We start from the raw sequence: 19,014 nt of genomic DNA, 5'->3' as shown, positions 1-19,014 counted from the left end.
CTCTGAGAGCACTGCACTCATGTGCACAAACCCATGTTCAGCTATACAACATTAAAAAAAAATTTTTTTTTTACTGCCTTTGTACAGTTCCAGGCAAATTCCTAAGTTCTGAACTGAAAATAAATACTCTATACACTTTAAGTTACCAAATATACTATCCTATCTTTATTTTAGAATTTATTGCTCTTCATGTTTTATCTCATCATGCTTTAACAGTTACTTTAAGAGCTGAAAAAAGTGAAATCAACAATGTATCATTAAACAAAAACTCAAAATCATTGATGTGTTGAGCTAAAACTGAGTGTGCATTCCAATGTGCCATACTGGCTACTTGTCATATATGAAGACTATAACCCATATTAGTACAAGATTCAAGAGAAACATTATATGATAAATAGTCACCTGAATTTGAGTCTGGAAAGGACAAATAGCAAATATTGGTTTTCTGAAAAAGAAAACAAGAGCTATCAATGCTGGCATATACACACTCCAATAAAAGCAAGCAAAATATAACAGTAGACTCTACAGGGAAACATATTCACTTACTTCTTTATCAGTAAGTTTGGAATGTTGAGGATAAATTACCTGGAAGAAAAAGGTTAAATTGTGTTAGCATACAATGGGTACTTCCAAAATTCTAGCAGGATGTGGCCAAAAAGTTCTTAAGAAATCACAGTTGATGCTGGGATGTCATCTATAGTCACAGGTCCTTGTGAAGCTGGGTAAAGAGGATACCTTGAGCCTGCTAGTTCCAGGACAGCCCAGAAAACATGGTCAGACTTTCTCAAACAGAAATAAATATTTTAGTAACAAAATAAGAAAGAAAGTAAAATATTAGCCTAAAAATTCTATCAAAATCATCTCCAAGACTGGTGAAATCTAAACTCATTCTTTCTGTTTGAAATTTAAATGGAAAGAAAACATAATCCATATTTCAACTCATACCTGTTCAAGAAATAATACTTTTCAGTTGATTCCATGAGTACTATATATCAAATACTTAAGAGAAAAATGACAAGGAAAAAATTACCTGAAATTTAAAAAGCCTCTACCATAAAGCCTATCCTAACCACATACCCCTCACTCCCTTAAATACCCATGAAGTATTTTCCTAGTTTAGTACTGCAATGGCTATACAAGTCCACGCCAGAACCAGCAACAGTCAACAGAAGACTCTAGAGCATTCATCCTGCAGATCAACCACTTCCACGAGTGACTAAAAAGCAGGTTCTAGCATGGTGTGGTGGCACAAGCTTATAATCTCAACATGCATGAGGCTAAAGCAGGGTTTGAGACTAGCTTGGGCTGCATAGTAAGTTTCAGGGCAGGCTGGGCTACAGCACAACTCAGTCTCACAAAAGTTCTTATTTACTACTGTCTTTAAACTTAGACATTTCTAGCCAGAGTAGACACTTAAAAAACAAAACAAAACAACAGCTTTGCTCCACCAGAGGATACACTCTCAAATCAGTTCTATTAAACCAGTAGTATTTAATATATAATTTTTATATCTACCCAAGTCTCCCTTTCTTCATGTTCAAATTATTTCACTTGCAATTTTTAAAGCAGAAATAACACCTAAAAACCATTACTACTATGTTCTATTTAAGTCATGGTTTAGGTAAATCTCAATACAAGCTGGGGGAATTGGTATGTGCCTGGAATCTCAGTGCTTGAAAAGCCCAGGAAGGAAGATTTTAAGGTCATCCTGGACTATATATAGATTCCAAGCCAACCTGGACAACATAGTGAGACTGTCTCAGAAAACAAAATAATCTGATTATAGCTAAATTAATCTAGAGTTTGCTGGGCCCAATCATGTTGGCAAATTTAGTAGCCTATAACAACTTATCTTCAACAACTCTACAAGCCGTTTTATGGGACTATCCTTTCAATGTTTATTTAGTGTATACACACACACACACACACACACAAATAAAAGTGTTTTAAAAATTAAAGTACAGGAGAATATCATGGGTTAATTAGAGTCTTCTGAGTTACAACTAAAGGAGTGTAATTACATGACAAGACAGAAATAAGGACTAAGTGTGACAACAAAAACATTTCTCAGAAAAAATATTCAGATATATCCATATAAACATATATATATATGAACTCCCTCATTTTATTTACTACTGTCTTTACACAGAATGTGTGTGTGTGAGAGAGAGAGAGAGAGAGAGAGAGAGAAAGAGAGAGATGTATATTACATCCCTAGCCAAAAAGAGGTTTTAAATGAACTACCTCTGCAGAAGGAGGTGTATTTGCTATGACCCTACCCACCTGAAGACTGTGGTCTCAGAAGAGAGATAATTAAGAATATGAGTTACTGGTGGTATCATATGTGCACACATGTAAATTAAAAACAGGGCTGCAGCTGTAACTAAGTAAGTGGTATAGTCTTGCCTATCATGTGAAACATTCTAGATTTAATCCCTAGTAGCATCAAACAAACAACAATAAAAAAATCAATAACTAATAAGCACCTGAAGATACTCAACATCATTGTTAGGAAAATGCAAATAAAAACAAAATAAAAGACCACTCCTACCTATCCATTTGGATATTCAAAAGAACAGATGATAAGAGCGAACAGGATCAGGAAAAACTGAAACCCGTTTATGTTGCTGGTAGAAACATTTTGGTAGGTTTTGGTCTTTGTTTTTTAAGCTGTATCACATACTGTGGTGGTTTGAAAGAAAATGGTCCTCAAAGGGCATGGCACTATAAGGAGGTGTGGCCTTGCTGGAGGAAGTGTATCACTGTGGAGGCAGGCTTTGAGTCTCATATACATTCAAGCCATGTCCAGTGAGACAGACCTGCAAGTCAAAATGTAGGACACTTGGCTACTTCTCCAGCACCATGTCTACCTGCACACCAGCACGTCATACCATGATGATAATGGACTGAACCTCTGAAAATGTAAGCCACGCCAATTAATTGTTTTTCCTTTATAAGAGTTGCTGTGGTCAGGATGTCTCTTCACAGCAATAGAAACCCTAACCAAGACATAATACCATATATAGCCAACCAAGTTCACCTCTATGAACATAACCAAGAGCAGGGAAAAAATATGTTCACATGAAAACTAGTACAGGAGTATTCTGTGCAGCATTCACAATAGTCACAACATAGAAATAATTTCTATCAAATGATGAATAGATAAACAAAATGTGGTATAGCCAAGCACATGGTCTACTCTTCAGCAATAAAAGAAATGCTGACATGTCCAACCTTAAGCAGCTTTTCTCACCCCAGGAAAAGCAATGAACACAGCACGCCACCAAATGATAAACTACTTAAAACATTTGGAGATACTTTCTTTTGTAACTTGGTCCCACAGTTCTCAAGTATGACCTTTGTAGATGACAAGGCTACACTGCATTATCAAAAGGCTGAACACACCTGACAGATGAAACCTGAAAACATGCAAAGTGAAAACAGAAAAGGCCATGTGTGTGATTTCATTTATGTAAAATATATGCAAGAAGCAAATCCATAGTCACACATAGATTTGTGGTTGCCAAAGGCTGGAAAAAATGTGTTGGTTTTCTTTTAGAAGTGATGACAATGTTCTACAACTGCATTAGTGGTGCTAGCTGTATGATTTAGGAAAACACTAAAACCACTGAACTGTGATTTTAAATGGGTAGATCTTACAATATGCAAATATCTGAGCTAAAACAAGCACAACCCCTAACAGTCTGTGCCTGGGCACAGCTAATAATTCACCTTAAAATCATAATGTGGAAATTATAGTCTTTCTCCCAGTGACCTCAAGATTCTCTGTCTTCTAGAATAATCATCATCAAACATTTTCCTTTCAAAGAAAAAAAAATCAGGTATTTTTTGTTTGTTTTGAGATAGAGTCTCATGTGTAGCCCTGGCTGGTTGGAAACTCACTGTGCTGTGTCAGCAGACTGGGCTAGCCTTGAACTCACTGAGATCACCTGCCTCTGTGGGAGATGAGGACTAAAGGGGCACACCACCATCCTCACCTAGCTATTCATATCTTTAAGCTGAATTACACTGTATCACACCCTTCTATTTAACTGAAGATCATAACATATCAGTATAAAATCTATTCACTAATCTGAAATATGCTTGGATTTGCCTGAGACTTCCTTTGGCCATGTTTAAGAACTGTTTAACTATTTGACTTTGCATATTTCTATCCAAAACAAGTGATTTTTTTCTTTTCCTCTTTTCTACAGTTTTTCTTAAATGAATATACACATCATTTTTATTATGTGAGGTAAAAATTTTAATTTTCTAAGTTTTAAGATTCAAAATAAATATCTTCCATTGGAAAGTTTTCACTTAGCCTCTAGAAAACGCAACTACATGCTCTTATTCAACTCTTTTATTACATAATAATGAAGTTAAATAATAATTACCCCACTACCACCTCACAGACAGACACCTCACAGAGAACAGGGCACAGGAGCCTGTGTCTGTGGTCCTGGTATTCAGGGGACAGAAACAAGAGGATCACGTGAGCTCAGGTTTGTGACATCAACCTCAGCAACACAGCAAGAACTCAACTGCTTGCAGGGGGTGGGGGGTTGCTCACAGGTTTGGATAAAGGGTTATGGAGCCCAAGCAGACTTCAAACCCAGTAGGCAGCTGAGGGTAATCCTCAACTCCTAATCCTCCTGCCTTCACCTCAGTGCTGGGACAACAGACACACACCACTATGCTTGGTACGAGAATATCCATCTCTTTAAAAAAGATACCTAAACAGGGATAAAGTGATAACTCAGTGGTTAACTGAACTTGCTGCTCTTCCAGGGGACCCAAGATTGGTTTCCAGAATCCATGTCAGGTGTCTCACAATCATGTGTAACCCTAGTTCTAGGGGGATCTGATGCCTCTACCCTCTGAGGGCACCTGCATTCTTGTGCATATACCTACACATATACATAATAAAAATCAAAATGAAAAAGGTACTTGACAGAATCTGCTGTGTGCATATGGTTTGTATGTACCCATATAACGTTCCTGTGCAGGAAGCTTGGTCCCTGTGTGATGCTGAGGCAGTGGTCTAGAAGGGAATGATGACGGTCTCAAGATTGGTTCCTATGACAGGGCTGCTAAAAATTTATTTTTAAATTTTAAGAAGGAACAAGGACTCTTCCTGCCCCCATGGCCTCCTGCTTTCTTTCTCACCATGTGATTCTCCTTTTTTATGTTCTTACCGTAATGCCACCCCCTAATGTAATGGAGCCATGAGACCCTCGCTAGCGGATGTTACGGCCATGCTACTGGATGTCTAAGGCTGAGACTAAATAATCTTCTTTCCTTTTTATATCACCCAGTATCCAGTATTTTGTTATCATTACAGAAAACGTACTAATACAGAATTTTCTGCACATGATAGGAAATAGACAAGCCAACTATTATGGCCTCTCCAAACAGCCTCAATGTTCCTGTTATAATAAGTACCAACAAAACTTTAATAACACTGTCCTCAAAATTGAGCCTATAGTACTTAATGGGACTCTTATGAATTGATTAAATGAGAAATCTAAAGCTCTAAAGAGTTACAATTCATTCTACTTTATTTTTTTTTAAGTTTTAAAATTTCAAAGCATTTAGATTTCAGATTTCCAGGTTAGAAGTGCTTAGCATGTTTTATTTAATATTATTGTATAAAGGGAGATACTTTGGGGAAGGCAAATTATCATTGTGAATAAATTAGGAATCTCATTTTAAGTTATTACTGGCATTTCACAGGTCTGCCAGGTATATTTCTATGAGTAGCTTCATTTTTCACTCAGGATAGCTTGCATATTAGAGAAAATCTAACTTTTAGGGTCAGAAGGAATCAAAATCCTCACTTATTAAACTTTTATGATTTGGGATAAGCTGGTTACATTTGTTTCCCTACTTAAAAAAAAAAAGATTTAAAAAAAAATCAATGCCACCCAAAACACATGGTTAATTCTCACACATCACTCTGAAGGTTTTCCAACACCAATCTACCCCACAGAGCAACAGTGTATGTACTACTGTCATCCCACAAGCAGCAATGTGTGGCTCAAACTCACATGCTGTTCTGTTGTTGTTGCTCACTGTGGGGCTGGGGGAGGGGGGAATGTTCTCCCTGTGTAGCCTTGACCAGCCTGGAACTCACCTGTAGGTCAGGCTGGCTATGGCCACCCTTCTGCCTCAGGTCTGCCTACAGGTCTGCAGCACCACAACCTGCATAGACTAGGTTCCTCCATGCTGTCTTTTCAAAGTGATTTAAAGTGGCTCAAATTCTGCATTTTGTTTTGTTTTGTAAAAAGGTTGATGTCCCTGCATGTCCCTTCAACTGTTCCGTGTAGATAGATTATTCATTTGGATCGAATTCTGATTGGAGTTATACATGCATCTGATCTCATCTTTTGTCACACAACTAAGTGTTGATTCTGAATTTTTAAGAAACAAATATAGCCTTTCTGGCATAGTAGAAGAGCCACTGGTCTTTCGATCCTGATTCTGAAACCAATAATAAAGGTGGGCTCCAGGATCTTACTGTCCTAATCTGTCTGACTGATCTTTAATCTGTCTTTTGAGCCTCTCTAGTTGTAGTTTACAGATAGAGGGGCTGGAGCACTTTGAAGTCACTTCCAACACAAGTCATCCTAACTACTCCTCCTGTCCATGTCTAATATACGTGCAGCTTTGAAAAAAGCGAAATAGTTCAATTATTTTCTTATATTAGTTACTGCCTTGTATTCATTTTAAAAAGTAAGAGTAAGGCAAAATACTCTGTATTTCTCCCCCAGTTAAAAAATAAAATAAAACAAAAGGCTGGGCATGGTGTACTCAGGAGGCAGCAGTACACAGATCTCTGAGTTTGAAGCCAGCATGGTCTGCACAGGGAGACCCTGTCTAAGAACAAGGACAAGTGAGATGGCTCAGCTGTTTAGGGAAAAGGAAGTTGGGGCTGCCAAGCCTGAAGACCTGCGTTTGACCCCCAGGACCCACATGGTGAAAGGAGAGAAGCGACTCTTGTTCCCGCCTGTGCTCTATCATCTGTGCGCGCGCGCGCGCGCGCGCGCGCGCACACACACACACACAAATAAATAAAGGTTTGTTTTTTTTTTTTTTTCAGACAAGCAAAACAAAATTGCTTTGTCTCAAACATGGTAGCATGTGCCTGCTAATCCCAGCACTGGGAGATGGAGGGGCAGGGAGGTTAAGGGGCAAAGGGCATAGACTGAGACAAGAAGACTGCTGTGAGTTCAAGGCCAGTCTGGGGTACAAGTATTCCAGGGTTAGAGTGAGATCCAGTCTCAAACAAAACAAAAATCATTTTGCATCTTATCACGTTCATCTTTCTTTGGACCTTTTACGAAGGAATCTTCCCAATTCTAACCCTTACTTTCTAAAAGCAGTGATCCTTAATCTGCACACAAATTCAAACAGAAGATTCATGGATTCACTCAAACAGTCTACTTAACTATTAACATAATTTTGGCTTATTCCTTTTCTAAGGGAGTTCATACTGTTGATTCTTTTTTTTTTTTTGAAGGTTGAGGAAGAAAAAAAAAAGCTAAAAACTACTTTATAAAGAAAACTGCTGTTCAATGGTAAATAAAACTCAGTGTGCACCCTTTAGTGATTCAGATTTTTTCAGCATCCCAACTATATTAAAATATTCCACTTATTTTAAAAAAATACTCATGTGAAAAGCAATGTTCCAAATGACGAGATCACAAAAGCAATCAATTTGGCTGGAGAGAAGACTCAGTGGGTAAGAGCACCCACTGGCTGCTCTTCCAAAGGACCGGGTTCAGCAGCAGCTCACAACTATCTGTAACTCCCATTCAGAGGACCCGATGCCCTCTTCTAACCTCCGGGTCAACCAGGCATGATGTGGTGCAGAGACACACACATAAGCACAATACCCATACATAAAAATAATTTTTAATGTAACCAAATACAACAGCCTCTGCTTTCTAGTTAAGTTTTATTTTGCTACACATATAATTTCAGTTTATCATTAAGTAATTAGCATAAAATAATTGTCTTCAGGGGCTGGAGAGATGGCTCAGCTGTTAAGAGCACTGGCTGCTCTTCCAGAGGATCTGAGTTCAGTTCCCAGCACCCACGTAGCCAGAACGGTCTGTAACTACACATCTAGGGAATCTGACCCCCTTTTCCAGACTCCACCGGCTTAAGACACAAATGTTCTGACTTACAGACATGGAGGCAAAACATTCATACACATTAAATAAACAAATCTTAAAAAATAATGTCTTCAGTCTCTGGAGATTGTTATTCCTGCCTCAAATCAAATAAAGAATTTCTCTATGTACTAACTCGATCTATTTTCAACAAATATTTACTGAATACTTGTGTCGGGCAATAAATTTGATCCTATGGACTACTGAGATTAATTCTTGGATCTCCACCTTTTGTCTCAATCTACAAATGCCGGTTCTAGCATCCTTTTATTTGTATGTCCACTATCTTGCATAATGCCTAGATCTTAGTAAAAACTCAGTATTTAATGAACTGTGTAACGGCACAAAAGACGAAGAGATGGGTGGAACACAGAAGCAGTAGTTCCTCCCTTGGAACAACTCCCCTGGCCAACTGAGGCAACCAAAGTTAGAATGAGATTAGAATTTTTCACTGACACCAAAAGAGTAACAACAAAATACCAAAAACTTTAGAATGTACGTCTTTCTAATAATGCTTCTCTTGGATAAATAAGACAAATCTCTTATGCTACAAAAGAAAAAAAAGGATGCTAAACAGTGATAAAAGTGAGTGAGATTCGAAGGCCTTTAGGTAAATGTTATAAAAATGGGAAACTGACAGATTTACAAGCCAGCGATTTTCCCTATGACATTAGGTTTCAGGCCAACTGTTACAGGGGATGGGGATACAGCTCTCGGGTGGGGAGCTTGCCTAGTATTGGGAGTCTCTGGATTCCCATCTGTAATGGGAGAGAGGGAACTGGAGGGAATGGGGGCCGACGACACACCAAACCAGAAAAGGGGAACAAAGAGAGGAAAAGGTTTTCACATGCATGCTGAGAGAAGCATTTCGGCTTGGTCTTAGTGGAATGATCTATGAGTGAGAACAACTGACAATACAATCTGTGCGCCCACACGCTTGGAAGTGCACGTTTGGCTACTCTAATTCACCATATGTCGGGGGTATTGTTCCTTTCTTGAAAGTCCCAAGCACACATCCTGTCTGCTGCAGCCTTTTCTGGGTGCCACAAATCCTTCAGTTATGGCTGTGTTTTTGGTCTTTTCTTTTTTTTTTTTTTTAAAGAGGAACATCAACAAGTATTTAGGAGGGGCCTACAAAGAACTTTTCACCCCTAGCCGCAGCCCACGATCCTCCCACGGAAGGGCCGGACGAGCGCCGCCCAGCTGAGCCGTGCAGGGGCTGCGAGCCACGCCCGGATGCGCGGCTGCCAGGACCCGGCCGCCCGGCTCGCGGGCGAAGGGTGGAGACAGGGTGCGGCCCGGCCTCACCTCCACCGCCTGGCCCAGCTCCAGGTCGAAGCCCACCACACACACGCAGTGCAGCCAGGCCGAGAAGCCGTCCCAGCGCAGCAGGCCCCGGCGGCCATCGTCCTCCTCATCGTCCTCCAGCGCGACTCCCGCCGCCGCCGCAAGGGCAGCCGCCTCGCGCCCCTCGGCCCCGGCCTCGTCCAACGACCCGCGGGAACCGGGTCCGAAGACCTCCGGGCCCCGCAGAGCCATCCGCCACCCCCTCTCAGCGCCGGCCGTCTCCACCGCGGACCGCGCCGCAGAGCGCGCAGGGCCTCCGCGCACGCGCACCAAGGGCTGCGGTGGACGGACGCTCCGGAGCCGCCGGATAGGGGCGAGGCCGCGGGCCACGTGACCCTGGGAGCGCAGCTCGCTGCCTTTCCCTGCACCCACGGCTCCTCCTCCCACTGGGAGGCTGTATGGCCTCCCGGTATTGCACCTCTTTCGGATGAAACAGTGGCTCAGGAGTCGTCTTCTCGCCTCCACAACAACGAAGCAATGAATTGTTCTTGGAATGCCACCGTTCGTTATCAAAGTATTACTAAAACATAATGGCAACAGTAACCAGTGTCTATTAAACTCTTACTCTGTGCCAGTTGATGAGCCAAGTTCAAATACAAGTATTAAGCTATTGAACATATCATCGCGAGTAGGCAGACATTATATTTCTATCTTGTTTGCTAATGTTGGGTAGGTATTATTATTATTATTATTATTATTATTATTATTAGCTATGACCTATGTACTCCCAGCTGGCTTCTACCTTGTGGTACTTCTACTTCAGCCTCCCAACATGCTGGGTTTAGTGGCATGGGCCACCACATCTGGCTAATTTATGTCTCTTCACCGATAAGGAAACTGAAGTTCTGAGAGGCTATGTGACTAGTCCCAAAAGTATGAGAACTCTAATGCAAGCATGAGTTCACTCCTGCAGTTTGCTGATAAAGAGATGTGTACTTTCACTCGGCTGGACCTGTTCTACCAAGGCAACTCCCATCTTTATTGGTCTGTCTGACTCACTCAGCTCTCATACATCTCCAGACTTTCTTGGAACCCCAAGTTGGTCAAGTCACCTTTGGACCATGCTCTCTGAGCACTGGAGAAAAGGGCCTGGTTTCAAACTACTTTGTCAGAGTCCAGTCAGCACTAGACTGGGCACTCAGGAGGCACCTGCCCTGTTCAGTTGCTATGGACTGTTGGCACAGCACGATACCACTTAATAGGATTTATTCAGTATCTACCAGGATTGGTCCATCGAAAGCTATCAGGAAACACAGTAATGCCCAATAAGAAAGTGTATAGAAGACAATTGATGACCCACGGGGTGTGTTTAAAAAACAGCCTAGTATTTGTGCTTTTGCACTCATTCCCATTCCTGAGTCTCTAGACAACCTCAAAAGACCGTGCTAGTGTCATTTCCATTTTACATAGAACAAAACAGGGCTCCAAGTGATAATGCTGTCAGAGCTAGTAAGGTGGTGGAACAGATTCAAACCCGGGTCTTTCTGATGGATAAGAATCTCACTACAGAAGGACGGAGAGTGGCTGGGAGCACTTGCTGCCTTTGCAGGGGACCCATGTTCAGTTCCCAGTACCCACATGGTGGCTCATAGTTATCTGTAACTCCAGTTCCAGGGGATCTGATGCCCTCTTCTCATTTCCAATGATACCAGGAACGCATGTGGTACACGGATACGAATGCAGGCAAAACATTAAAACACATAAAAATACTTTACCATCAAGGATGTATGGCCAAGTGTTCTCAGACATCAGCAGTAGTGTATGCTGAAGACTTTTTAAAAAGATTTATTTATTATTTTTATCTTATATGTGTGACTGTTTTGCTTTTTTGTTTGTTTGTTTTCGAGACAGGGTTTCTCTGTGTAGCTTTGCACCTTTCCTGGAACTCACTTGGTAGCCCAGGCTGGCCTCGAACTCACAGAGATCCGCCTGGCTCTGCCTCCCGAGTGCTGGGATTAAAGGCGTGCGCCCCCATCGCCCAGCCTGTTTTGAGTTTTTATGTACGTATGTGTACTGAAGTGGAGTTTGGTGCCCACTAAGGCCAGAAGAGGGTGCCAGATCCTCTGGACCCAGAGTTAAAGAGGGTTGTAAGTCGGTACTGAGAACCAGTCCTTACTCTTCTGCAAGGACAGCAAGTGTTCTTCATTGCTGAGCCATCTATCTCCCTAGCCCCACCTGGAAACTTTCTATAGTACAGAACATGAACTAGGGACAACACTCACATTAGAAGCTGTCTTTGACTAAAACAACCTTCCTGTTACATAGAACCAGTCTAGTTCAGAAAGAAAAACATAATCTGCATTCAAGTAAGGTTCTAAACTGGCTGTCTGGAGAAAACAGTACTGTCTTCTATTAGAAAGAAGAGTAAGCTAGAAATTAAAAAAAAAAGTCTGTGGTCCACTGGTAGTTCCATCCATTATCATGACAGCAAGCAGCTCCAAGAACTAGTTTCTGGACTGGTAAATGAAAATGATAATGTCTAACCTGCCTCCCTGACCACTAAGAAGAGACAAATGGCCCTAATACATACACTTTACTGTATGCCACTTTACTATTAATGATTAATACACTCTAATGACCAGCTGATCCACAGTGCTGGATCTTTGACCTGTGGGCACAAACTACCATTCTTTGAAATACAACCTTTGTTTGTTTTTCTGTTTGAGACAGGGTTTCTCGGTGGAGTCCTGGCTGTCCTGGAACTAGCTCTATAGACCAGGATGCCCTTGAACTCAGAGATCCTGCCTCTGCCTTCAGAGTGCTGGGATTAAAGGCGTGCACCACCGCTCCTGGGGGAAACACTGTCTTATGTAATATTTTGTTAAGGACACCTTGTCCAAATGGTGCATTCTGAAAACCGCATATTAAGACAGCCATAGGTCTGATGAGAAGTTAGGGACAGCGAGCATCTGGGTTTTGTGACAAAAACATACATTAATACCACTACTTCTTAAACCTTTATACAAAAAGTTCTATAAACACCAGGAAAAACCGGAAGTAGGTATGGGTTTGTTTTCTCTCCATACTTATAACTTTGATACTCTCCCTGGCTCCTCTTTTTAAGACTTGCTTATGTTTATTTATTTATTTTGGGGAGCACACACCTACTATAGCTTGTGAATGGTGGTCATAGGACAACTTTTTGGAGATGGCTCACTCCTTGCATCGTGTGGGAACCAGGTTGTCAGCCTGGCAGCAAATGCTTTCGCCTACTCAGCCCTCTTGCCCTGTGATCCAGCGTGGGTTCTGTGCTGAATACCTGCATGGGGTCGGGAAGAGGGAAATGGTGACACCTGCCTTCTCCTTGCAGTTTGTCTTTAGAACCTTGGGATTGAAAGAATCTTGAGTCGGGTACTTTCTCCATGCTTCCCATCCTGTTTCCAAATCTGATGCTGGGTCAGCCAGTCCTTCAGGTGCACCAGCTCTTAAATGTAAGTCAATACCTTTCAGAGCTGCTGGTTTCTGGAGGTTCATAAGGACTAGGAAAGACTTGCTTCTCACTGAGTCCGGCTCTTCTAAATGATAGCCCTGTGGGATTGTTCCAGAATAGTCATCCTGTACACCCAAGTCTTCTGGTTTCTGGGGTAAATTACCCAAATCCTCCACCTGTTCCTCAGAGGATTCTAGCAATTCATCATCCTGTCACCCAACTTGGGTAAACTTCATTTTGTCAAGTCATTTTTAAGACACAGAAGCCAACACCACTCTTTAGGTGTGAGCCAACCCCAGCAGAGTGAACCCTGGGACTACGTCCTTCCTTATTCTGGCCAGGAGTCTTCTTATATGAGTGCCACTTCAGATCACATTTGCTTGGTTTGGCAGGCAGTTCACATCCCGGGCTCAGGTTGTGTTTCCTGTCAACAGAAGCCCTCGGTGGTAGGCATTCTGGTGGTGGTGGTTTTTTTCCCATGTGAGAAGCACTTAAGTCAGAGTAGGCCACTTGAGAAAAAAAAAAAAAAAAAAAAAACCTGACTGAATTCATGGCTTTGCTGCTCTTCTAATATTACCAAAAACACTGAATACAAGATTAAAAACATTCCAGACTTCCCCACTCACTCCTAGCCAAATTCCTGGTACTTAAGCAATTTTCATAGCTTAAAAAAAAGTAAAGAATAAGAACATGAGACATGGTGTGATTTGCAATGTCATGTTTTAGAGCTTAATTTTTACCAGAAGAGCCTGAAGGAAGACTAAATGTCCTAGACATTGACTCACCTGGGTAACCAGTAGATTTCCTTCTTGCTTTTTAACTAAATCCATGTAGGCATGACTACAGTGCAGAGGCAAGCAAATAAAAGAAATTGGGCTGTTCATATAGTTCAAGGGTAGAGCACTTGGCTGACATTCATGAGGTTCAATTCCCAGGACCAACAAACAAACACCACCAAAATCAAACCCAAACCATCCACCCCACCAAAGTCACTCTAGACTTAGTGGTTCACGTTTATGAGTCTAGCACTTGGGGGGTGGAGGCAGGAGCATCAAAAACTCAAGAAGGTCAACCTTGGCTACATTAAAAAGTTTGGGGCCATCCTGGGCTACACGAGACCCTATCAAAACAATAGAAACAACAAAACAAAACATAGAGAGGCCAACTACCTTTATGCTGTCAGTAGAAAGCTGAGTTTACTGCACCTCTCTGAAAGACAAATGTTTACGTGCAGATTTTTGAAAGGAAGGTTGGAGAAAAAGCAACTATAAAATGCACTATGAGGCGCTTCCTAAAAACGGTGTCTGTGAAAGTTTTAAAAGGGATAATGAGAAGCTGTTAGAATGGTTCAATTGGTAAAGTTCTTGCCATGTAAGTTTGAGGAGCTGAATTTGGATCCCCAGTACCCACACGGAATCCCAGAGTGATGACTCCTTACTGTGGCAGGGATAGAGCAGAACAGATCCTCACTGGCCACCCAGGCTAGTCAATCATTGAACTCTGGATTAGGTAAAACACACTGTCAAAAAACAAAACAAAACAAAAAAACTGAAAAGTACCCTAATGTTGGCCTGGGGCTAATAAACCACACACACACACACACACACACACACACACACACACACACACACACTCATGGGGGGGGGTGCAGGGGGTGATGGAAAGCTTTGTTTTTCATGTTTTTATTTGGAACATGCCTGACACATGGCAGATACTCAGCAAATATCTACTGAGTAAATGTGTGTGTGTGTTTGTGTGTGTGTGTGTTAAATGCATATGAATGTAACTGTTCTCTTATTTTTTAACCCATTTAATTCATCACTATTTCAGTTTAGCTTTTACAATGTACAATGCATAAGATCACCATTTTAAGTTTTTGAATCATAAAAGGCCAATTTATTTCTCACCGTTCTGCAGGCTAGGAAGTTTAAGATCAAGGCACATTGATACATTTGGGTGAGAACCCATTATGACAGCCTGAACATTGTGTTTCCCTGTTGCTTTCTTTTAAGGAATATATCAGCAGCAGCTCTATTGGAGCCACCTTAAAAATCTTGACTATGGTTTTTGATTGACATTTCTAAAACTGGCATGGCCTGGTGGGGAAATGAAGTCTCAGTGGGAACCGTCAGTGTGTCTGGCAGTGTGTGAAGCATACAGGATCCCCTTGGCTGGTGGATCTTCCTTGAATGGATTACCTGTGGTATCTGTGAGAGAGTCCTCCAGAGGAACAGTAGACTGTCGGGGTTATTGGACTGGCTTACATGATAGGGTGAGTACTTCCTCCCTGGCCATCCATGAGCTAGAGAGTTAGAGAACCAGACAGCTGGTCAGGCCTCAGAGAGGCTGAGAGCCTCAGAACTGTGGAACACGACGAAGCAGTCCTGGTCCAAGGCCGAAGGCCTGGGAGCTTCCTGAGAGTTGCTGCTGTGAGTCTTCATCGGAAGGCTAAAGTGGGAGGCTGATGCTCCCTGGATATGGCAGGACAGAAGAAAATGCACTCACTCGGGAAGAGTGGAGCTTGTGCGTGCTGGCTGGCTTCCCTTCCTTCACATTTATTCCACCGGGGCTCCCAGCTCACTGGATGGTGTTGCTTGCGGTCAAGACAGGTCTTTCTTCCTCACTTGGTGTCTCACATGCTGATTGTCTCTGGAAATGTCCTGTTCTCTGTTTGTATAGAATATTCCTTTCATAGTCAGTAGTCTAAACAAATGAAAGTTAATACTAAATTTTTTTCTTTCCTTTCCCTTTCTTTCTTCCCTCCTTTCCTCCCTCTCCGCCTCTGTCTGTCCATCCGTGTCTTTCTTTCTTTCTTTCTTTCTTTCTTTCTTTCTTTCTTTCTTTCTTTCTTTCTTTCTTTCTTTCTTTCTTTCTTTCTTTCTTCCTTCCTTCCTTCCTTCCTTCCTTCCTTCCTTCCTTCCTTCCTTTCTTTCTTTCTTTCTTTCTTTCTTTCTTTCTTTCTTTCTTTCTTTCTTTCTTTCTTTCTTTCTTCTTCCCAAGACAGGGTTTCTCTGTGTAGCCCTGCCTCTCCTGGAACTCACTCTGTAGCCCAGGCTGGCCTCAAACTCGGAGATTTGCCTGCCTCTGCCTCCCAAGAACTGGGATTAAAGGTGTGTACCACCACCACCTGGCTAAAATTTTTCTTTTTAATGAATGTGTTTGTGTGTGTGTGTGTGTGTGTGTGTGTGTGTGTGTGTGTGTGTGCCCATAGGGTCCAGAGGAGGGTATCAGATCCTCTAGAGTTGGAGTTGCAGGTGATTGCAAACTGTCTGTCATGGATGCTGGGAACGAACTTGGGTCCTTTAACCACTGAGCCCTCTATTTAGCCCTTGTGTTTGTTTTGAGACAGGATCTCACTATGTAGACCAGGCTGGCCCTGAATGCACAGAGATCCTCCCAAGTGCAGGGATTAAAGGTCACACACACACACACACACACACACACACACACACACACACACGAGAGAACACATAAACAAAATATCATACAACAGATGAGGAGGTATGGCATTGTTGGAGAAGGTGTGTCACTGGGTTGGGGCTTTGAGGTTTACCAAAGCCTGCACCATTCCCAGTTAGTTCTCTCTCAATCTCTCTCTCTCTTCCTTTCCCTCTGCCTCTCCCTCTCTTTGGCTCTTGCTTATGGATCAGGATGTAGCTCTCAGCTACTGCTCCAGCTCCATGCCTGCCTGCCTGCCTGCTGCCTGCTGCCATGCTCCCCGACATGATGATCATGGACCCTTCTGGAACCATGAGCCCCGATAAACTCTTTCTTTTATAAGTTGCCTTGGTCATGGTGTCTCTTCACAGGAATTGAAAAGTAAATGAGACAGGAAATAAAATGTTCCCATCCGTATTTTTGGGAGCCCACACTGTTAGGCCATGATGTGTCTGTTAACTGAGTTATGAACTACATAGGTATTTGATTGAAGATTGCTCTGATATATCTGTAAGGGTGTTCTTGATGAGGTTACCTTTACAATTGCCTTTCCTATAGTCATGTTCAATCAATTGGAAGCCTGAGTGGACCAATATGAGAGGTATCATGGGGGAAAGACTGTCTTATTCAACTTCTCTGCAGAATAATACAGATTATGATGCTAATAGTAGGGTTCTGCTATAACAAATATTTAAGAAAGGGAATTGTGGCTGGAGAAATAGCTCTGTGGTTAAGGTCACTGGCTGCTCTTCCAGAGAACCTGGGTTTAGTTTCCTGCACCCTTATGGCAGCTCATAACTGTCTCCCCCCAGTTCCAGGGATCTGATGCCCTCTTCTGGTTTCCAAGAGCACTGTGATGTACAGACATACATGACAGCAAAACACCCATACTAATAAAATCATTTAAATTTTTTTTTTAAAGTGAAGTAGGAGCTGGGTGGCAGTGGCGCACACCTTTAATCCCAGCACTCGGGAGGCAGAGGCAAGTGGATCCCTGTGAGTTCGAGGCCAGCCTGTGTCTACTACAGAGCTAGATCCAGGACAGACAAAAACTACATGGAGAAACCCTGTCTTGAAAAAAAAACAACAAAAACGAAAACAAAAAGAGTGAGGTGGGTTTAGAACTGGGTAATGGGGCATGTAATGGGGTAGGAGGTGGAGGACTTTTGAGATGCAAATGAGAGAAACATGGATGTTAAGGGTGATGGTTCTGGTGAAGATGCAGAAAGGACTATTTTTGTTTTGTTTTTGAGATAGATTTTTATGATCCAGGCTGTCCTTGAACTTGCTATACAGCTAAGGATGGCCTTGAACTTCTGTTCCTACTGCCTGAATCTCCCAAGTGCTGTGACTACAGGCAAATGCCATCCTTTCTGGCTTGCCTCCATCTTTTCAGAAAAATTACAAGGAATCATAAACCCAACATTAGTATGAATGTGGGCAATAAGCCATTCCAGTGGGGTTTTTGTGGTAGTAAAAGTCATGTTATCCAACGGAGAAAAGATGATTCTTGATATAATCGGATAAAGATATTTGCCATATTCTATTTTGTGGAAGTTGGAACCTGTGAACAACGAGAGTGGATATTTGCCTGAACTTTCTAAGCATATTGAAGTGGCTTAGTTCCTCCTAGACGTAAAAGGTAAAAAGGAGAGAATTTTAAAAGAGGTTATTAAGTAAAAGGGGACCAGGAATTAAAGGTCTGAAAAATTCTCAGCTTATTCATAAAGCTAACAACAAAAAGAGGAACTGTTTTAAAACAGATACTCTGTGCCTAAACAACCGTTTGACCAGGGCATGTATATGTACATATGCATGTATATGTACATATGCATGTACCCCTGGAGCTCATCAGCTTTCTAGCAAGCATGTCAGTTTTAACTGGAAGGAATATACACAGACAAAATTAAGCAAGATTGTGTAACTTCTGAAATTCTTTTTTTTTAAAAGACTATTTTATGGTTATGAGTGTTCTATCTGCATATATGCCTTTATTCCAGAAGAGGCCATCAGATCCCTCTATAGCTGGTTGTGAGCCACCTTGTGGTTGCTAGGAATTGAACTCAGGACCTCTGGAAGAGTTGCCATCGCTGCAGCCCCATGAACCATCTCTCCAGCCCAGTGAGCCATCTCTCCAGCCCTGAACTTCTGAAATTCTATAGGACCAAGAAGTTATTTGTATGTGTGGTGGTTGGAATGAGATATATCTCCAGCGGTCTCTGGCATTTGAACATTTGGGCCCAGTTGGTGGTACTGTTGGGGCAGTTTAGGTGGTGCAGCCTTGCTGGAGAAAGCATGCCATGGACGGCAGGCTTCGATTTAAAAAAAAAAAAAAAAAGCCTTGGGCCATTTTCCATTTTGTTCTCGCTGCTTCGTTCTTGTGCTAAGATATCAGCTCCTGTTGACATGGTCGCCGCTGCTGCTCTGCTGCCCTGCCTTTAGGGAATCTAACCCTCTGGAATCAAGAGCCACACATAAAATGCTCTCTTTTAAAAGTTGTCTTGGTCATGGTGTTTTAATCGCAGCACTAGAAAATTAACCAAGACAAACAGAAAAGAAGAGGATTAAGGCTCTGGATTCAACTAAGCCTGAATTTTTCATGGTAAATAGCTCTAGTTACTT

At 42.0% G+C, this 19,014-nt stretch overlaps 1 protein-coding gene across 2 annotated transcripts in view; it reads right to left on the bottom strand.

Moving 5' to 3' along the window:
* Dennd6a (DENN domain containing 6A) overlaps positions 1–9,794 on the bottom strand; it is a 49,401-nt gene extending 39,607 nt beyond the window's left edge. Inside the window, exons 1-3 of one of the 2 annotated variants that reach the window (XM_076544096.1) lie at positions 9,486–9,794; positions 547–585; positions 403–445 (exon numbers count right to left, since the gene is read on the bottom strand). In XM_076544096.1, coding sequence (XP_076400211.1) covers positions 403–445; positions 547–585; positions 9,486–9,716 — 313 coding nt within the window. In that variant the 5' untranslated portion in view covers positions 9,717–9,794. The remainder of the gene's footprint in view (positions 1–402; positions 446–546; positions 586–9,485) is intronic. The other variant, XM_076544095.1, reaches the window with a different exon arrangement.
* Positions 9,795–19,014: the final 9,220 nt, after the last annotated feature.

This window comes from Peromyscus maniculatus, chromosome 9 (genome assembly GCF_049852395.1).
Source record: "Peromyscus maniculatus bairdii isolate BWxNUB_F1_BW_parent chromosome 9, HU_Pman_BW_mat_3.1, whole genome shotgun sequence".
NCBI classification, from domain to species: Eukaryota; Metazoa; Chordata; class Mammalia; order Rodentia; family Cricetidae; genus Peromyscus; species Peromyscus maniculatus.
The sequence above is the reverse complement of the archived record's forward strand: the minus strand, read 5'-3'. Positions and strand labels throughout refer to the sequence as shown.